This window comes from Panicum virgatum, chromosome 2K, assembly GCF_016808335.1.
Source record: "Panicum virgatum strain AP13 chromosome 2K, P.virgatum_v5, whole genome shotgun sequence".
Lineage (NCBI taxonomy): Eukaryota > Viridiplantae > Streptophyta > Magnoliopsida > Poales > Poaceae > Panicum > Panicum virgatum.
In genome coordinates this window covers 63,987,966-64,006,291 of record NC_053137.1, presented here as the reverse complement: position 1 = coordinate 64,006,291, position 18,326 = coordinate 63,987,966, and the positions used below count along the sequence as shown (strand labels likewise).

The following is an 18,326-nucleotide window of genomic DNA, read 5'->3' as shown; positions in this document are numbered from 1 at the left end:
GAGAGGTCCATCCATCGAGCAGTCTCAGTACTGTACGAGCGAGCAAGAACGTTGCCATCCTGAAAACCAGGGCGCCCTGGACCAGCGGACGGTGCACGGTTTTTTGTTCACTAGATTTTTGCATGTGAGCAACTCGCACATGGCTCTTCCTCTTTTTTGGATGACTTCTGGTGGTTGGTCACACGCATCACGCCATGAAGCTGAGTGACACACAAGCCAAGCTCCAGGTAAACTAAACCTGCACAACTGCCAAAAGGTTTTTGAATTCTGGTTCTCTGCTACAGCACCAGAAGCGAGTATTCTAGTACTGAACTTGCCTGAATCCCTGAACCCTGCAATGTTTTTCCTCGGTTCAGCGACTCGGTCCGTGAAAACCTCCCCAGCAAAAAAACCCTTTTGACGAAATTCAGTCAGAGGGGCAATGATCAAAGCCACGAGAACGAAACTTCCACAAGAAACAATCAAAAGCTCGAGGAAAAAGGCTTGAAAAAAGACAGCACCCACCAAGGGCTCTCAAAGTCTTGTGTTAATACTACTATACTGCAGGCAAGTTGAGCGCAGTGCCGCAAGTTGGGCGAGGTGGGCTCGGGTGTCCCCCGGTCATTCCGTCCCCACGCAGTTTCCAAACAACTTCCCGTTGTTTTCTTCCGTGGAGTATTTGGAGTATTTCGCTTTGCTTTTGCTGTCAGGGCCCCTATTTCTCACATGTGCTCCAGCCTTTTGATTAAAGAATCCGGCACCAGCGACGAGTCCTGCCCGTGCATCTTCCTCTTCCTCAGCTCAGTCTCAGACGGCTATCCGGACAACGCCATTCAACCTACCGGCTCTGACTCATGTGCTGCCGCTATGAATCTATCCATCCGCATGATTGTTAGGTCAGGAGCAAGGTAAAATTACTCCATGGTTCAGATACAGTTTACTTACTCTTGTTTTTTACAGTGTCAAGTGTAGCATTAATTATGATATCATGTTTTATTATTTGTTTTTTATTTTTATTTCTTTTGAACAAGCCCTATACTATACTGGAGAGGCATGTAAATAGTTCAACAGGAACAAAAACACAACAAATTACTTATGCGTAGTTTTACATCACCAGATTGCTTCAGTTACCGGAAACTACCAAAGATTTGCAACAGCAGGTGTAACAAGAATCCATATAAACATGGCAATCAAGCCATGTGATCAGAAAACAACAATACTAGTCTTATGATACGCTGGATCCATTACAATCACTTGTTCTGCATGCATCAAGGCTAGAGCCAAACGATCCAGGTTTCATTAAAAATACATATAGGTCTCTTTGCACTATCATTTTACTTAGCATGGCCAATTCAGAGTCGCCGTGTGTTAACAAACCAAAACTTCTCTCGGACTCTCGGTAATGGTCATGACTGGTTACTTTTTCTTTACATCCAGAACTATGTGACAAGAGGACGTAGAACCACGACCTAAAGAAAGCTCTAAACAACACGATAACGAGAGAATATTTATGATTTCGTTACTCTAATGGCAAGCATATTCAGAACCTTATGCAAAGGTTGGTGAGGTGCCATCTTATTGGTCTAGTGTTGTGCTAGCTCAGGTTGGACTTCACGGCATTTGGTCCTAGTCCAAGCCATGGCTGGCTCTCAGGCTCCTTCTTGACTGGTGTGGCGTCGGCAGGGGAAGTTTGATACGGTGTCTTTGCGTTGAGCCTGAAGAACAATAAGAAAGAAATTTGGTCCAAATACAAGATTGGTAAAAAAGAATGAACATATTAAGAGAACAATCACAGCAACAGCTGCTTACCGATCCTTTCTCTTCTCAAGGAAGCGGTGAAGTGACGCCTTCCTAGCAATAGGCATATCTACAAAAGAGAAGAAACGGGTTTGGTGAATGATCAGCGCGACAAAGTTAACCAATCTTTGTTTTGAAGCTTAAATGATGAATGGCCCAACAGCAACAATAGGAACGAATGAGTACCAGAAGCATTTGTACGAGCAGGCTTCTGAGCATCAGCAGCCTGAACAACAGGCAAGCTGCTCACAGGGGCAGGCATGGCCTTGTGGACCTTCGTGTTGTCGGTGACAGTTGCGGGTGCAGAGGGCTGAGGCAAGCCAACGTTCTGAACCATTGGGTTGCTCTTGCTGGCCAGCTGCATCAGGTCCTTTGCCTTGTCCGCTGGGAAGTCGTCGAACACCAGCACCTTCCCTCCGTAGAAGATGGTGAGCTGCTGAGATTTATCTTTCTTTTCTGGCTCCCTGAGAATATTTACAGAGGAACACTAAGAAGTATAAGGAGCCTGTAGATCACGACTTCAGTTTTGCATATAGATTGCCTAATATATCTTCACTACCAAACAGACCCTTTTTTCGTGGTTGAAAGACCTCATCTTTGTTGACACATCACACATGGATGGCAAAACTCCAGATTAACTGTTTTTCAAGTCTTATCAACAATGAACTCATGTTTCATTAGCTACAGTATAAAAAATGAGCAGGGTTGATTGCTTCGCCTAAAAAATAAAGTATCTTTTTTTTAGGGTAAAAATGTATCTTTGTTGCTTCATCTTGAAGAACATATTGTTTTAACAAAGCAGGAATAGCTTCTTCCAACTACAAAGATACAGCTTTCACTATAGAATATCATGACAAGATAAAACTACAAGGATGCTTACACACGTACCCAACTCTGTCAAAAACGAGATTGAACATATCGCTCAACTCGACTTCAGACCACCTTGCAACATGCATGTATCACTGAAGAAAACACAAAACCTCGGATTGCGAGGCTTCTAGAGTCAAATACTAGCTTTTTTGTCCATGAGACAGCACAACTATCATGTTCGTGTTATGCTAGCTACTGGAACCTAAGAATTGTTGCACACACCTAGAAGGCTAGAACGAAATAAAAAACATGGTGCGATCTAGAGAAGTACTGTACGTACCTAGCAGCATCCGCCTTCACGCCGAACCCGGCGCTCTGAGGGAACAGCTCCATGGTCTCCTTCCTCCTCTCCGCCTCCTCGGCCTCCGCTCCAGGCAGCAAGCTCATCGTCTGCGGCTCGGCATCACCTGAAACCAAACCAAGCCAACCCCGGATCAGAGAGTTGGAAAATTCAAGCCCAGAGGCGTCAATTTGGGCCCCGAGGACTGAAGCTCAGCTCAGATCTCACACCACACCCCCCCCCCCCCCCAAAAAAAAAAACAGAAACTTCCGGCAGGAATCGAGACGCAGATGGCATACCCGCCCCCCACACACAAAAAAATATTTTTTGCAATCTTCCCCCAAAAGCAACCAGCCGTAGCAGCCAAACCCTGGACCGGCCGCGCTCACCTTTGATCCCGAGGCCGAGCTCGGCGGCCGCGGCGCCGTTCTGGCGGACGAAGCGGCTGAGGAGGCTGCACGCCACGGCGAAGCTAGTCGCCCTCTCCCCGGGCCTCGCGGACGCCGCCATCAACGGTCTCTCTCCTCCTTGTTCCCCGCACCTCCCTCAAGCAAATCCCCGCGCCGCCGCCTCCAACTCCGGCCCCAGCTCGTGCTATCCTCGCTTCTCGCAGCGGCGGTTCTTCGGGCGCGATTGGTTCACTTCTCCCGCGAGCCAGGCTGCGTGAGCCAGCACCGGCGGAGCCCAGCTCCCGAGATGCGACCAATTTGCTCGTATCTGCGAAGCCTGGCTGAGGGTGCTTTAAACATCGTGCGAGCCTTGCTCCCTGCCTCGGTGCAGGCAACCAAACACCAGCATTGTACACACAGAGCCTGGCTCACAGCAACCAAACAGCAAGGGGTTGCATCTGCGGATGCTTGCACGCGCAGAAGCAGGTAACCAAACGCACCCTTCACCTCTCTATCTCTCTCCCCCGGCCTCGTGTGAGCACGCCGCGCCCGACGCGCTTATAAAGGAGACCCCAGTTTTCCCGGCCGTAATGAATACAAATCCCCCGCGATTAAAAACCACGGGAATTGATTTATGGTTTCGCTGGCGAGGGAGGAGGGAGCGGGGAGGAGTAGTTTAATGGCGGAGGGCGCGCCATAATGGCTCGGAAAGAATTCGCACGTGGTTCGTGTGGGCGGTCGGAGGCGGTGGTTTCGGGAGACGGCCAGACGGGAGGGGAGGAGGGGAAAAAAGTTTTTCCTTTTGGGACGTTGCGTCCACCGAGCGCTCGCTTCGGATTGGACGGGGAGTGGGGCCCGCTCGTCGCCCGTGGTGGGGCCCGCGGTGCTGCCCATGTGCCCGTTTCTTCTGGAGCGGAGCGGGGGGGCGGCCTCGTGATCGCGGGTGGGGTGGGCCGATTGGACTGTTCGGGAAGCTGTTTTTCATTTTTATATTAAAAAAAACAAAATTTCAAAAATATATGATGAATTGGGAAATTTTCAAAAATGGGTGGCGACAGGGTGCCTGTCGCCCATCCAGTTGGCAAAAAAACCTAAATGTAAAAAATTTTACATTTAGATCCTGACGCCCAGGGCGCATTAAACAATGAACTTGTAAAATCGATATAAAATCGTAGAAAAATCGGAAAAATACAAACTCAACTGTTCTGGATTTATTTAAATAATATCTACAACTTTTGTTACATAAAGTTTTTCATTTGATTAATGTATTTAAATCAAGAAAAATAGTTCTTGTACCTAGAAAAATCTGAAATAATTCATTTGGTATAGTTGTGCTTATCTAAAATTTACCAAACTTTTTTTATAGCTCTTAGAAAATAAAATAATGGTACTGTAAAAGTTATGGCTTCTAATACTCAGTATAGCAGCATGGATAAATAACCCATTTAAACTAAACATATTGCAAGATCTAATTTTAAAAAATTATTCTAGAAATGTTTTCTGGGCCTACCAATTTTGTACAAGTCTATGCTCACCATATGTAACACTCTGGCCAAAGATGACATGCATCCAAAGGATGGATCTTGAGATTTAAACAAAAGTGGATTAAACTAGTATTTAAAATAGAGCAAGATACATTGATCAAATGAAAAACTTTATGTAACAAAAGTTGTAGATCTTGTTTCATATAATCCAGAACAATTGAGTTTGTATTTTTTTTTATTTTTATACGATTTTATATCAATTTTACAATTTCACTGTTTAATGCGCCCTGGGCGACAGGACCTAAATGTAATTTTTTTTACATTTAAGTCCTGTCGCCAACTAGATGGGCGACAGGCGCCCATTTTTGAAAATTTTCCTATTCGGCATATATTTTTGAAATTTTATTTTTTTAAATATAAAAATGAAAAAAGCGCGTTCGGTAACACGAGTTGGTGCTGGGTCAGGGTTGGGCCGGGTTTTGTTTGGTTTGACTGCACCCTGTTGATGGATTTGATAAAGGCTTGGGTAGCAGGAGTAGCCTTGTTGTTCCTCTAAAAAAAAGGAGTAGCCTTGTTGTAGGAGTGTAGGACTAGGCATGGTCAATTAACCATGTGTTTTTTCTTTAGATCTTTTGTTTTTACAGTTACTTTAGAGAGGTTTTAATTATGCGACTATAATATTTAAAAATGTAGATGTTGAAGTAATTCCTTGAGATACTTTTTTAAAAAGAGAGAGAAAAATCAAGTGATTACCCCAAGTGAAACATCGACACGCCTAACTATGTTATCATTGTCACCACGGTCCTCTGAAGAAACTTCCTGCTCTCTTCGTACCCTGTTGTGACATGTGGATATTGTTACTACGACCATCCTTTTGGTCCTATCTCTGTCTGGTGAAATTCTTCATTTCTTCTGTATATCCCACTCTGGTTTTCCTTTGTACATGTGTTTTTTCTATAAAAGGTTCTTACACAAATAAAAATAGCAAAAAATACATGGTGCAGCTTGATCAAAGCTTATATCTATCCTACAAATCATCCAATGCTCAAGGATTAGCAAAAATTGGAGACGTGGGAAGCGTGTGAGTGGCAGAAAATTAAAGGACAATACTTTTACTGTTTTACCCACCTCTTTGCCGCATTCTTAATCTGCTGTGGTCAGTGTCACTTTCCTATAGGAGAAGTGGTATAAATTTTTAAATTAAAGAGGGTTGAAGGTGAATTTAAGGATTGCCAATTTAATTTTTGCACCTCTATGACCAAACGTTTGATTAGTTTCCGCCATTGTTTGCTCCCACTTGCATTTGGGCCATTCCCTGCTCGGTCATTGTTACTGGTTTGTGTTGCTTTCTTGTGCTCCTTGCCTCCTTTCACTAGACCACGATTCTCCCGGCTGTAGCTGTCAGATCTCTAGTTGAATTGTGCTCAAAGGAAAATGACACACGAGAGTGATGCCCAACTCCAATGTCTGGGCTCATGGTTAAAAGAATTACTGAGGAATATCATTTCCGAGTAATAACCTTGCATTGTAATGTTGATGTGAACATCCCTTCAAAAGCTGATTTAAAAGATTTTGGACCATGCATGGAAACATAAGTTTTTGCCCGCGGTATTAATCTGGGTATATAAGACTAGACTAAAGGTCCTACCTCCTATCGTCAACGTGAGCTACTCATTTTCCCTTTTCAGTTTGGTAAAAAAAATTTCCATGGCTGCATGATGTAAGCTCCATGTATTGGTTAGGCTTGGAAGACTGAACTTAAGACTTGATCAACATCGCATACCGGACTACCGGGCAATGCAAACTTATGTTTAAAGATTCCTGTCGTGGGCTTTTGGGGTACCCACAGCCGGGTGGTGGAACGCACCCGCCCTTTCCCCGAGGGGGAATACTCAGGAAGTGCTAAGCTATTAGGCCGATCTAGCTTCGGGGCAAGAACGCAAGAACACACGGATTTTGAGTGGTTCGGGCCGCCGAAGCGTAATACCCTACATCCACTGTGTGGTGTATTGCACTAGGAATGAATGAGTCTATCCTCTACCCCCAAGTCCCTCTTGGACCTGGCGTTCTCTAACGGGCGCCTCCCTTTTATAGAGCAAGGAGGACGCGTACACAGGCGTCGGACCCTGACAAGTGCGTCCAACAAGGATGTATATTTACTAGACAGTAGTGGTGCTACAGTGATAGAGAATCTTTTGCCGGATACATTTCACCGTCATGTAGACTCTCTGTCCGAGGGAGGTCTTCTCATGTCTCGCTGGCGAGGCGCCCGTTGAGGCAGTGTAGGTTGCGGCGTAGACTGTTGGGTCTACCGTGTAGGCGTTATGATACTCCGTCGCCGAGTTGTCGTGTCTAACTGGTGTAGCAGACTGACGTGCGTGGCGTAAGTGGCGCTAGCGGCTGTACAGTATACCTTGGTAACGCGCGGTCAACAGTACAGCCTGGCGAAAGTCTCCTCGGGCTCTGCTGTGGCAGAGCGCACTTAACGCCTCCCGCATTGAATGCGGTAGGTGGCCAAGTCTTCCCGGGGAAGCTTGGCAGCCACGCGCGTATCTGCGTCTACGGACACGCGATGGCTCCGGACCCCCCAGGCGGGGTGTCTGTTCCCTCCCTGCCGAGGGGTCCGGATAGTATATGGGGTCCGGGACCCCGTGGGAGGTCCGGGGCCCCCGGCTGTTTTGTCTGAGTGCTCCCTTCTCCAGGACATGTGGTGACACCGGACCCGACCCCGAGAGGGATGCGGGTCCGAGACCATTGGTCCGGTGAGATGGAGTCGGACCCCAGGGGTCCGGTTGCTCAGCTCCGCTGGGCGTAGTTACGGATAACTACGAGTCTTGACACAGCAAGAGGGGGTACCCTAGTCCAGAGGTACCGACAGTGGCCCCCGGGCCCACCTTGGGAGAGGTACGAACCCGCAGGTGGGGCCATTATTGTGACGCAATGCTGATTGCGTTGGCGTGTTCGTGTTGAGAGTGAGTGCCCCGGACCCCTTCAAGGCCGTAGCACTTGTTGCCAGGTTCAGGTACTAGAGCACTCTCCGCAGGGCGGCGAAGGTGCAGGCTTAGGGTACGGAACCGAGCTAAGCGGCTGCTCGGACCTTGAACCGGCCAGGGAGCCAGCACTACTTCTCCGGACCCGGCTCCAGGCGACCGTGGCGAGCGGTCTCCGCCGGAGCGGGCCACCGGAGTGGACTTGGAGCGACCGTGGCGAGCGGTCTCCGCCGGAGCGGGCCACCGGAGTGGACTTGGAGCGACCGTGGCGAGCGGTCTCCGCCGGAGCGGGCCACCGGAGTGGACTTGTAGCGACCGTGGCGAGCGGTCTCCGCCGGAGCGGGCCACCGGAGTGGACTTGGAGCGACCGTGGCGAGCGGTCTCCGCAGGAGCGGGCCACCGGAGTGGACTTGGAGCGACCGTGGCGAGCGGTCTCCGCAGGAGCGGGCCACCGGAGTGGACTTGCAGCGACTGTGGCGAGCGGTCTCCGCCGGAGCGGGCCACCGGAGTGGACTTGGAGCGATCGTGGCGAACGGTCTCCGCCAGAGCGGGCCACCGGAGTGCCACGCTGCCGCTCGAGGTCACGTAGATGCCCATGCTCTGCCACCTGCACCTCGGCGGCAACTTCTTCTCCGGGGAGATCCCGCCCGAGTACGGCCGGCGGCCGCGCCTCCAGTACCTCGCCGTCTCCGGGAACGAGCTCTCCGGCAGGATACCGCCGGAGCTCGGGAACCTCACCAGCCTCAGGGAGCTCTACATTGGATACTACAACAGTTACACCGGCGGGCTGCCGCCGGAGCTGGGGAACCTGACCGAGCTCATCTGCCTCGACGCCGCCAACTGCGGGCTCTCCGGCGAAATCCCGCCAGAGCTCGGGAGGCTGCAGAATCTGGACACCTTGTTCTTGCAGGTGAACGTCCTCACCGGCAGCGTACCGTCGGAGCTCGGCTATCTCAAGAGCCTCAGTTCTCTGGACTTGTCCAACAATGCGCTCACCGGTGAGATACCGGCGAGCTTCTCCGAGCTCAAGAACCTGACGCTGCTCAACCTGTTCCGGAACAAGCTGCGTGGCGACATACCCGATTTCGTCGGTGACCTGCCCAGCCTCGAGGTGCTGCAGCTGTGGGAGAACAACTTCACCGGCGGTGTGCCACGACGCCTCGGCCGCAACGGCCGCCTCCAGCTGCTCGACCTCTCGTCCAACAAGCTCACCGGCATGCTTCCGCCGGAGCTCTGCGCGGGTGGCCAGCTGCAGACGCTCATCGCGCTGGGCAACTTCTTGTTTGGCGCCATCCCAGACTCGCTCGGCCAGTGCAAGTCCTTGAGCCGCGTCCGTCTCGGGGAGAACTACCTGAACGGCTCAATTCCGAAGGGGCTCTTCGAATTGCCGAAGCTGACGCAAGTTGAGCTACAAGATAACCTCCTCACTGGTAATTTCCCGGCTGTGATAGGTGTTGCAGCGCCTAGTCTTGGCGAGATCAGCCTGTCCAACAACCAGCTTACCGGCGCATTGCCAGCATCCCTTGGGAACTTCTCTGGTGTTCAGAAACTACTTCTTGATAGGAATTCTTTCTCTGGTGATGTACCTCCGGAGATTGGGCGGCTGCAGCAGCTCTCCAAAGCTGACTTTAGCAGCAACAAGTTTGAGGGAGGTGTGCCACCAGAGATTGGGAAATGCGGGCTCCTCACTTACTTGGACTCGAGCCAAAACAACCTCTCTGGGAAGATACCTCCAGCCATCTCTGGAATGCGGATACTGAACTACCTCAACCTGTCCCGTAACCACCTTGATGGAGAGATACCTCCATCCATCGCAACAATGCAGAGCTTGACCGCAGTCGACTTCTCGTATAACAACTTGTCTGGGCTTGTGCCAGGGACTGGACAGTTCAGCTACTTCAATGCCACATCTTTCGTTGGCAATCCAGGCCTGTGTGGACCATACCTTGGTCCATGCCGCCCCGGCATTGCTGGTGCTGATCACACTCCCCATGGCCATGGTGGGTTGACAAATACCGTCAAGCTCCTCATTGTGCTTGGCTTGTTGGTTTGCTCCATTGCATTTAATGCAGCAGCAATCTTGAAGGCCCGGTCACTGAAGAAAGCTAGTGAAGCGCGTGTATGTGTCGGTACCCCAGGACTGGGATACCCCCTCTTGCTGTATCTAGGCAAGAGCCTCGTGGTTATCCTTGGCTACGTCCAAACAGCCGGACCCCTGCGGTCCGGAGCCCTGTTCACCCGACAACGGTCCCGGACCCGTCCCCCGGCTGGGAAAGGTCTGGGAGCACCACGTGTTCCGAAAAAAGCAGGCGCTCAGCCCGAACAGCCGGGGGCTCCGGACCTCCCGTAGAGGTCCGGACCCCCGAGAAGTCCCGGACCCCCATGGGGTCCCGGACCCCCTGTATAGTAACCGGACCCCTCACTAAGGGAAGGAATTGACACCTCGCCCCGGGGAGGTCCGGAGCTGCCATGTGTCTGCAAGCACAGACGCGTATATAATGCCACTTGGTCTCCATACTAAAGGTTCACCTACCACTGCATTCATTGCGGTAGGTGGACGTCCGCATTGATATAGCAGAAGCCGAGGCGAGTCCTTGACCAGGAGACACTATTGATTGCGTATTACCAAGACGTGTAGTGGAGCCGTTGGCGCCGCCCACGCCGCGCCTGTCAGTCTGCCATAACAGATGGACACGACGGCTCGGCTTCACCCATTATGACGCCTACATAATAGCCTCAACAGGCCACGCCGCAAGCTACGTTTCCCCAACGGACACCTTGCTGACGGGACAAGAGAAGACCTCCCTGAGTCAGAGCGCCAGCAGGGCATGGAAGCATATCGGAGAAAAGATTCACAACTATTGTAACCATTTAAGTACTCTGCACAGTATGCTGCACAGTCACGTTGGGCCCACTTGTCGGGGCCTCAACGACCAATGTATCCGCACCCCTTGATCTATAAAAGGGGGCACCCGTTAGAGAAAGCCAGGTCCAAGAGGGACTTGGGGGCAGAGGATAGACTCATTCATTCCTAGTGCAATACACCACACAGTGGATGTAGGGTATTACGCTCCGGCGGCCCGAACCACTCAAAATCCGTGTGTTCTTGCGTTCTTGCCCCGAAGCTAGATCGGCCTAATAGCTTAGCACTTCCGAGTATTTCCCCTCGGGGAAAGGGCGGGTGCGTTCCGCCACCCGGCTGTGGGTACCCCCAAAAGCCCACGACATTTAAAATATCGTGATGCTGCAAACCACAGCCGGGTGGCGGAAGGCACCCGCCCTAACCCAGAGGGTGTGTACTCGGGGGGTTAGCTAGTCCTAGTTAGATCTCTCTCAAGAACACGATGAACACAGCGGGATTAGAGTGGTTCGGGCCGCCGGAGCGTAATACCCTACGTCCACTGTGTGTTGTATTGCCTTCCTTCGAGAGAGAGTTCGTCAGAGCTTGTGTGTCTGGAGAGGTTAGAGTCTGTCTGAGAGATCTCTCTGCTAGAAGGAGGGCGTGCTCTCCCTTTTATATGTCCAAGGGGAGCACGTACACTGAGCGGGGCCCCGACATGTGGACTCGGCGATGTATTATAAACTACATTTTGGCCTTAAATGCCTCAGATCCGGAGATCTTGTCGTCGGCTTCCGTGCGTAGCTTCTGACCAGGGATGGTCTTGAACTGTCCTGTCAGAGTAGAGTCTAGCATCTGCAGCCGCGCGTCGAGGTCATGATGAAGCGCCAAACTACTGACTCAGTCCACTGTAGCAGCGTGCACTGTTGCTCCAGTCAGTAGCTGGTCATCATGACTCGTCGCCCATGCGCACGGCTTGTCTTGGTAACTGACGAGCCGCCTCGGTAACTGGCGATCCACAGTGTGGACTGACAAAAGCTGCCCCGTGCCCAGAGGCAGCAGAGCCTGCCTCGACCACTCGCACTTAATGCGGGTGGGTGAGGGAGCTTCCAGCGGAAGGCTTGCGCCCGCGCCCGCGTCTGCGTGACACGTGGCGGCTCCGGACCCCTCCCGATCAGCTAGCTGAGCCGAGAGCTCACGGGGGTCCGGATAAGCACGTGGAGGTCCCGGACCCATCTGCGGGAGTCCGGATGGCACGTGGAGGTCCCGGACCCACCTGCGGGGGTCCGGGTCTGCGGCCACAGGTACTGAGCATTTCCACCTCTAGGACACGTGGTGACACCGGACCCGTCCCCAAGCGGGAAGCGGGTCCGGGACCGTTGGTCCGGTGAGATGGAGTCGGACCCCAGGGGTCCGGCTGCTCAGCTCCTTAGGGCGTAGTTACGGATAACTACACGAGTCTTGGCACAGTAGGAGTGGGTACCTCAGTTGTAGGGTACCGACAATTCCAAATGAGGCATGGAATTGACAACGAAGAACAACTTCGCGTCTCCATTACTAAAAAAACGAGCTCGTGTTGCACGCGTACATGAACCAAGCCAAAAGCACCGATAAGCAGCACTTTTCTCACGACAAATCGCAGCATCTTTGATGAAACTTGCAGCATATTTTCTCCCTGTTGCATTGGCTTTGGGTGAGGCGAAGGCAGACAACAACTTTGACAAGATACAATAGCTTAAGATCGTACCACTAATCACGTATTTAATGAGCCAAAGGAGGCACACTTGCTTCCTTAAAAGGAGTAAAGAAGGGATGGATTTGCTGGACCAAAGCGCCTCGTTTATCTCTATCTAATTGTTGATTAGTACGTGCACCACACAGGAGCATCATGTATGCGCATCGATCTTATACATGTTTATCTTTTCTTTTGGCATTAGTCATAGAAACATGTGGATAGTTGATAATGACCTGTAGGTAACCCTGGTCTTTGTTGTCTGCAAGAAACCCCCACTAATTGTTGATGATTACTTCTAGTGTGCTAAGGCCGGCTCTCTTAGTTTCTGTACAAGTGTCTCGTTCACATCCAACTGCGCTCTGAAGTCTGACCGTTCTCACCTATTCCGAATCAAACTTGTTAGATATGTGTCGAATATGTGTATAGTTTGGTTACAATTGGACTCGAATTGTAATTTGGTAGGTTAGGGATAGAGTTCGGGTCGTACTTTGTATTCCTAGGGCTCATAAATATGAGGGCACTACCGTGTAACCGTGAAATGACTTGGCGGCTGGTGTGGGCGGCGGCGTGGCCGCGATGGTGCCCGGATGCCGGTGTAGCTACTGTTTATGGGGGGAGCACCCGTATTCATGCCCCGAGGATGTATGCACATCGCCGAACCTTGTTAAAAAAACATCATGCCTCGGTGTCGTTCTCGTTTGTGTGATCTTGTGATTTGGTTCTGCGTTCTTGGGTTATCGTTTCCGTGCTATTATTCTAACAAGTGGTACCAGAGCCAGATTCAGGGAGAAGATCCACGAGGAGGCGCGATGAACATGTTCCATACCGCGCAACGTCATACAAGCTGTCCGGGGAGGAACAAGGCGCAAGGTAGAGCATGGCGGCGATCGACGACTCGATCGGTGGTGTTGGACACTTCAGGCAGGTGGCTCGAACCGTCCAATGAGCTGCAATCAATAGGAATGTATCCAGACGTGGAGATTGGGTTGATAGCGGCTGCAGGCTGTTGTTCGATAGGGGCTGATCAGACGTGATAGCCAGGTTCGACGGTGCGGCTGGAAGACGTTGTGAATGAAGACGGCGGCTTCGACTCGTGATCAAACTGACGGGCGGTTGGTTATGTTCGGGGTGGTCATTGCAGACTCAAAGTAGAGCAGCAACGATGGTGGCGAAAGTCATGGTAGACTTGCTGTTGATGGAGGTGGCTTGTTTCAGGTCACGTGATTGCGATCGCAAGCGACTGAGTAGCGGTTCGGAGTTGCTCGGCGTAGTCGCATGCGATCTGGACTAGGGGCAGGTGGCGGCGTGTGTGGTGCAAGGCGCTCGGTGAACTCTGAGCTGCATCTGAGATGCGCACGACAAGACGAGGAGGCACCGGTGATCAGATTAGGAGGAAATTGATACATGTTGATAGTTTCTTCAATTGATCAGAGACATGCCTTTCTCGGACTAGGTGTCCTGCGGCATCCGTCCACTCGGGCTGGGCATTCGGGTGGAACCGAACTTCGGTTCTCACAAAAATTCGGTTCTTAAGAAACGAGAACCGATCGGTTCTTTTTATAAGCAAGAACCGACCAAATTCGGTTTCGGTTAATTCGGTTCGGTTCTGGTTCTAACCGAAAGAACCGAACCAACCAACCAGTCAGAGAGGCAGAGAAGAAAAAAAATCACCGTCGCTGCCATGCCCTCCGAGCATGCCGAGCTCGCACACCTCTGCAGCTCCCGCGACTGGTCCATGCCCATCCGCTCCTCGGCTCCATCCTCGCGCGCCGCCGGCTTGCTTGCAGCCTTGCAGGGGACCGCCGCGCCGACACCGCCTTGCCTGTAGTAGACCGCCGCCGCCTTGGGGCCTTGCCTACAGGAGACTGCAGGGGACCGCCGCGGCGCCGCCGCCTGGCCTGCCGGGGAGCTTGTTCGGCGCGCCGTGGCCTCCTGTGGTGCGCCGTGGGCGTAGACGCGTGGTGCCGCTGCAGGAGAACTCCGAGGGCGGTGGCGGGGCCTGGGGCGGGGCGAGGGCCACTGGGCTAGGGCGGGAGCGAGGAAGGCCCGCGGCGGGGGAGGGGCCGTCAGCGGTGGCCGGGGCCGAGCGCTGGCCGGGGCGGGGGCGGGGGCCGGGGCTCGGGACCTGGCGCTCGCTGGGGCGGCGCTAGGGATTGGGGGGGATTTGGGGGCGGCGGCGGGGTGGGGGCTGGGTGGTCTGGTGGGGGGGCGGCGGCAAGGGGGTTGGGTGGGCCGGGCTGGGGATGCCGCGGGCGGGGGTGGGGGTGTTTTTGCTAGGGTTTGACTGTTGGGTTTTAGTGGGCCAAATGTCTACATGGGCTAAATGTTTAACAAGCTCGGTTCCTCGATTAACCGAGTAAAGAACCAAAACCGAACCGAGTACTTCGGTTCCTGAGAATCAGGAACCGAAGAGGAACCAAAATTCTCGGTTTCGGCTCCGGTTTCGGTTTTTTCGGTTCTTGGTTTTTTATGCTCAGGGCTACCGTCCACCAGGTGAGCCCCATGGTAGGTCCCATGGGCACAAGACGTGGCAGACACGTGCAGCAGTTGGAGTTTTGGAGGGGCCACAAGCAAGGAAATTTCATGTGCATGGTTATTAACGTGGACGTGTGCATGTCGGATTCCTGTTGCAAATTGAATTAATCTCCAAGGCAATTTTTTGAAAGCTGCCGTGTACACCACGGAAAAGAAAAAAAATCTTGGAAACAAGGAAAGGTCCGTTTCTATATGGACTCGGTGGTCTGATCTCTATATAATCAACTACAGACTACGTGAAGATTGCAAGCATATTGCAATTGGGCTGTTCGTGATCTGCAGCTTGCGGCAGTTGCAACGAACGGCAGGCGGCGCTCGGACGGATCGGCAACGTCGTGTGCGATGGCGTGGAGGTCGACGGGGTTCGCGAGCGGCGTGGCTGTACATAGGTGGCGTACGGCGGCGGCGGCACATAGGCAGAGGCACGCGCGGTCGGCGTGTGCACTGGGGCGACGTGTGTGCAGGCAGCAAGGTGCGCTCATCAAGGGCGCAAGGACGCGCAAGGGTCACGCGGCTTCAACACGTGGAGGCAGCGGGCATGCAGGAGGCGTGTAATTCACGTGTGTGAAGGTTTTTTCGACAATCTGTGGCAATAGGCAGATGGCGTCGATGGCTTTCAAATTTGAGGTGGCGAGGTTTGATGGCACCGGAAACTTCGGGTTGTGACAGACGAGAGTGAAGGACCTGTTGGCTCAACAGGTATCTCAAGGGCCCTCAACGAAAAGAAGCCGGCGAAAGTGGATGATGATAAGTGGGAGGAGATGCAGGCGCAAGCATGTGCTACTATAAGGCTGTGTCTCACATATTAGATCATGTACCATGTCATGGATGAAATATCGCCGAAGAAAATTTGGGACAAGTTGGAAGAGCAGTTTATGTCCAAGACATTGACCCGAAAGTTGTACCTGAAGCAGAAATTTTATGGGCTGAAGATGCAGGAGGGGTCGGATCTTGCAGAGCATATTAATGTCTTCAATCAATTAATTGCTGATCTTGAGAAAGTCGACGTGAAGATTGATGAGGAAGATAGTGCTATTATTCTTCTTTGTTCGTTGCCGGGGTCTTATGAGCATTTGGTTACTACACTTACATATGGCAAGGAGGATGTTAAGGTGGATGTTAAGGTGGATGGAATTGTTACTGCTTTACTCGGTCATGAGTAAAGGATGAAGAATAATTTATCTGAAGATTCTTCTGGGAGTGCTTTTGTAGTCAGGGGTGATCACAATGCTGAAGATAAGAAGTGCAACAGGAAGAAGGGGTCGTAGTGCTACAAGTGCAAGGGATGGGAACATAAAAAGGCTGACTATCCAGAACTGAAAAAGGGCGGAGGAACCGCAAGTGTGATGATTGCCAAGAAGTATGATGACTCGGATAGTGATGGTGATGTTCTCACAGTATCAAATGAAAAGTCTTATGAAGCGTGGTTGTTGAATTCAGCTAGCTCGTTTCATGCAACACCAAAGAAGGAGTGGTTCTCGTCATACATTGAGGAGAATGGTGGTCTTGCTCACTTGAGAGATGATTCAAGTTATCGTATCATAGGAGTGGGCGATATCAAATTCAAAAATGTGTGATAGACGTGAGATGCTACTTAAGGGTGTGAAGCATGTGCCGGGCTACGGAGGAATCTGATTTCGCTTGAGTTATTGCATGATGAAAGATGGCTGTGGCGGCGCCTGATAAGGAGACCTTAAGAGTCGAGAAGGCAAGACAGTCATGGTTGGTGAGAAATCAAGTGCACACCAATACAAGCTGATGGGAAGCGTTGTTGAAGGTGGAGTCATGAATTGTAATGCAACGGTGGCGATGTTCTGTCCGAAGGTCGACAAGGCAGCGGGATCGGCCTCGTCGGGCTGTTCCAAGTGAGCAGCAAAGGGAGACAACTCAAATCCGGTAAACGGAGGTTCGAGCATGGACGTTTTCAAGGTGGCGTGCATATTCGCCAAGGTAGAGTTTGTTAGATATGTGTCGAATATGTGTACAGTTTGGTTACAATTGGATTCGAGTTGTAATTTGGTAAGTTAGGGATAGAGTTCGGGTCGTACTTTGTATCCGTAGGGCCCATAAATATGAGGGCACTACTGTGTAACCGTGAGACGACTTGGCGGCCGGTGTGAGTGGCGGCGTGGCCGCGGTGGTGCCCGGATGCCGGTGTAACTGTTTTTTATGGGGGGAGCGCCCGTAGTCATGCCCCGAGGATGTAGGCACATCGCCGAACCTCGTTAAAAAAACATCGTGTCTCGGTGTCGTTCAAGTTTGTGTAATTTTGTGATTTGATTCTGCGTTCTTGGGTTATCCCTTCCACGCTATTATTCTAACAAAACCTGCTACTCAGAGTTTAGACTATGAAGAACGGACTATACTACCTTTAAAATACAGTGCCTGTAGCCTTCAAGAACAGTAATCCTCGATCGAATGGTCAGCAGATCTTTTTGATGCGCTTTCACAGGAAAAAGAAGGGTTTGTTCATGTAGGGATTAGACATTTCCTACAAGACTCTTCTGAATCTGCATCGTTCCAAAGATGTGTTTCAGCACCGTCACTTTCCAAGATGGAAGGCTGGAGGGTGGCGGTTTCTCTAGCAGTGAGTGCTAGTACGAGCCTACGACTAGGTGTTCAACTAAACCCAAGGCACATGGTGCATTCAAAAATGCAAAGCACGGAGCTACCACTACCAACTGATGAGCGACAATTCCATGACAGTGACCTATGCACATGCATGTGGTCGTCGTTGCATGATCTTTAATCTGGATTCCACAGTCCATGATCGAGCTGAAATGCCGGTGGTACAAGATCTCCACACCTGTGTGTGTGTGTGTGTGTGTGAAGAACTGGCGGCAATCTGCGTGTGTGTGTGTGACTAGACCGAGACTTTTTTTGCCCCCCATACGATCAGTCCAGTCATGGCTTCATCGGCCACTCGAACTTGACTGGAACTTTCACACTAATAGTAAATTCAACTGCGATTACGCAATCCTGGCTGGATTTTTAGACAGATGTCTTCAAAGACACTAGAAGATCAACTCCTCAAAAGAAAATAGTAATCTTTCGAAAAAAAGAAAATAGCAAAATTTCCCAAACGGATTGGAAAACAAGTCGGACGACCTCCAGATTCTAGCGAGCCACGGGAGCGACTTGGTTCTCGTGGGCGGGGTCGTCGATCGTCCACCTCGCGCTGCCGCCCACTAGCGAGTGTTTCCGCGTGCGCGAGCACGCGCGACGTGAGGCCCCCGGCGGCGACTTTATTTCCCGGCGTGGCGCCTGGCGGCCTGTGCACGACGCACGGCTCGCCGGCGGCAATCAAATCAAATCACCGCGGCCGTGACGCTGCTGTTCTGTGGCCGCCCGCAGCTCGTACGCCGGCCTCCACTCGGCAGGTCAGGACGAGTCCTTGTCAGCTGCCCACTGGTGCTTTCGTCTCGGGG

At 51.6% G+C, this 18,326-nt stretch overlaps 2 protein-coding genes across 3 annotated transcripts; one reads left to right on the top strand and one right to left on the bottom strand.

The window, feature by feature from the left end:
- Window positions 1-1,140: 1,140 nt before the first annotated feature.
- On the bottom strand, window positions 1,141-4,075 carry LOC120694480 (protein TIFY 10b-like). Of its 2 annotated transcripts, none has more exons than XM_039977608.1 (6): window positions 3,817-4,075; window positions 3,316-3,547; window positions 2,927-3,053; window positions 1,963-2,240; window positions 1,789-1,846; window positions 1,141-1,694 (listed from the first exon to the last, which is right to left on the bottom strand). In XM_039977608.1, the coding sequence occupies exons 2-6, from the start codon at window positions 3,434-3,436 to the stop codon at window positions 1,574-1,576; spliced, it is 705 nt and encodes a 234-aa protein (XP_039833542.1). In that variant the 5' UTR covers window positions 3,437-3,547; window positions 3,817-4,075; the 3' UTR covers window positions 1,141-1,573. The 2 variants fall into 2 exon arrangements, with proteins under 2 accessions (XP_039833542.1, XP_039833543.1); XM_039977609.1 differs by having other exon boundaries at window positions 3,316-3,552; window positions 3,822-4,047.
- A 4,275-nt stretch (window positions 4,076-8,350) lies between these two features.
- Window positions 8,351-16,061, top strand: LOC120695584 (leucine-rich repeat receptor-like serine/threonine-protein kinase BAM1). Its single transcript, XM_039978794.1, has 2 exons — window positions 8,351-9,908; window positions 15,708-16,061. The coding sequence occupies exons 1-2, from the start codon at window positions 8,379-8,381 to the stop codon at window positions 16,059-16,061; spliced, it is 1,884 nt and encodes a 627-aa protein (XP_039834728.1). The 5' UTR covers window positions 8,351-8,378.
- The last annotated feature ends 2,265 nt before the right edge of the window (window positions 16,062-18,326 follow it).

Coding starts and splice junctions, on each gene's coding strand:
- LOC120694480 (XM_039977608.1), bottom strand. CDS start 3,436: ATGGCGGCGTCCGCGAGGCCCGGGGAGAGGGCGACTAGCTTCGCCGTG. Junction 1,847..1,962: donor TGCTCGTACAAATGCTTCTG/GTACTCATTCGT, acceptor TCTCTTTTGTAG/ATATGCCTATTGCTAGGAAG. Junction 1,695..1,788: donor CTTGAGAAGAGAAAGGATCG/GTAAGCAGCTGT, acceptor ATTGTTCTTCAG/GCTCAACGCAAAGACACCGT.
- LOC120695584 (XM_039978794.1), top strand. CDS start 8,379: ATGCCCATGCTCTGCCACCTGCACCTCGGCGGCAACTTCTTCTCCGGG. Junction 9,909..15,707: donor AGAAAGCTAGTGAAGCGCGT/GTATGTGTCGGT, acceptor CTCACATATTAG/ATCATGTACCATGTCATGGA.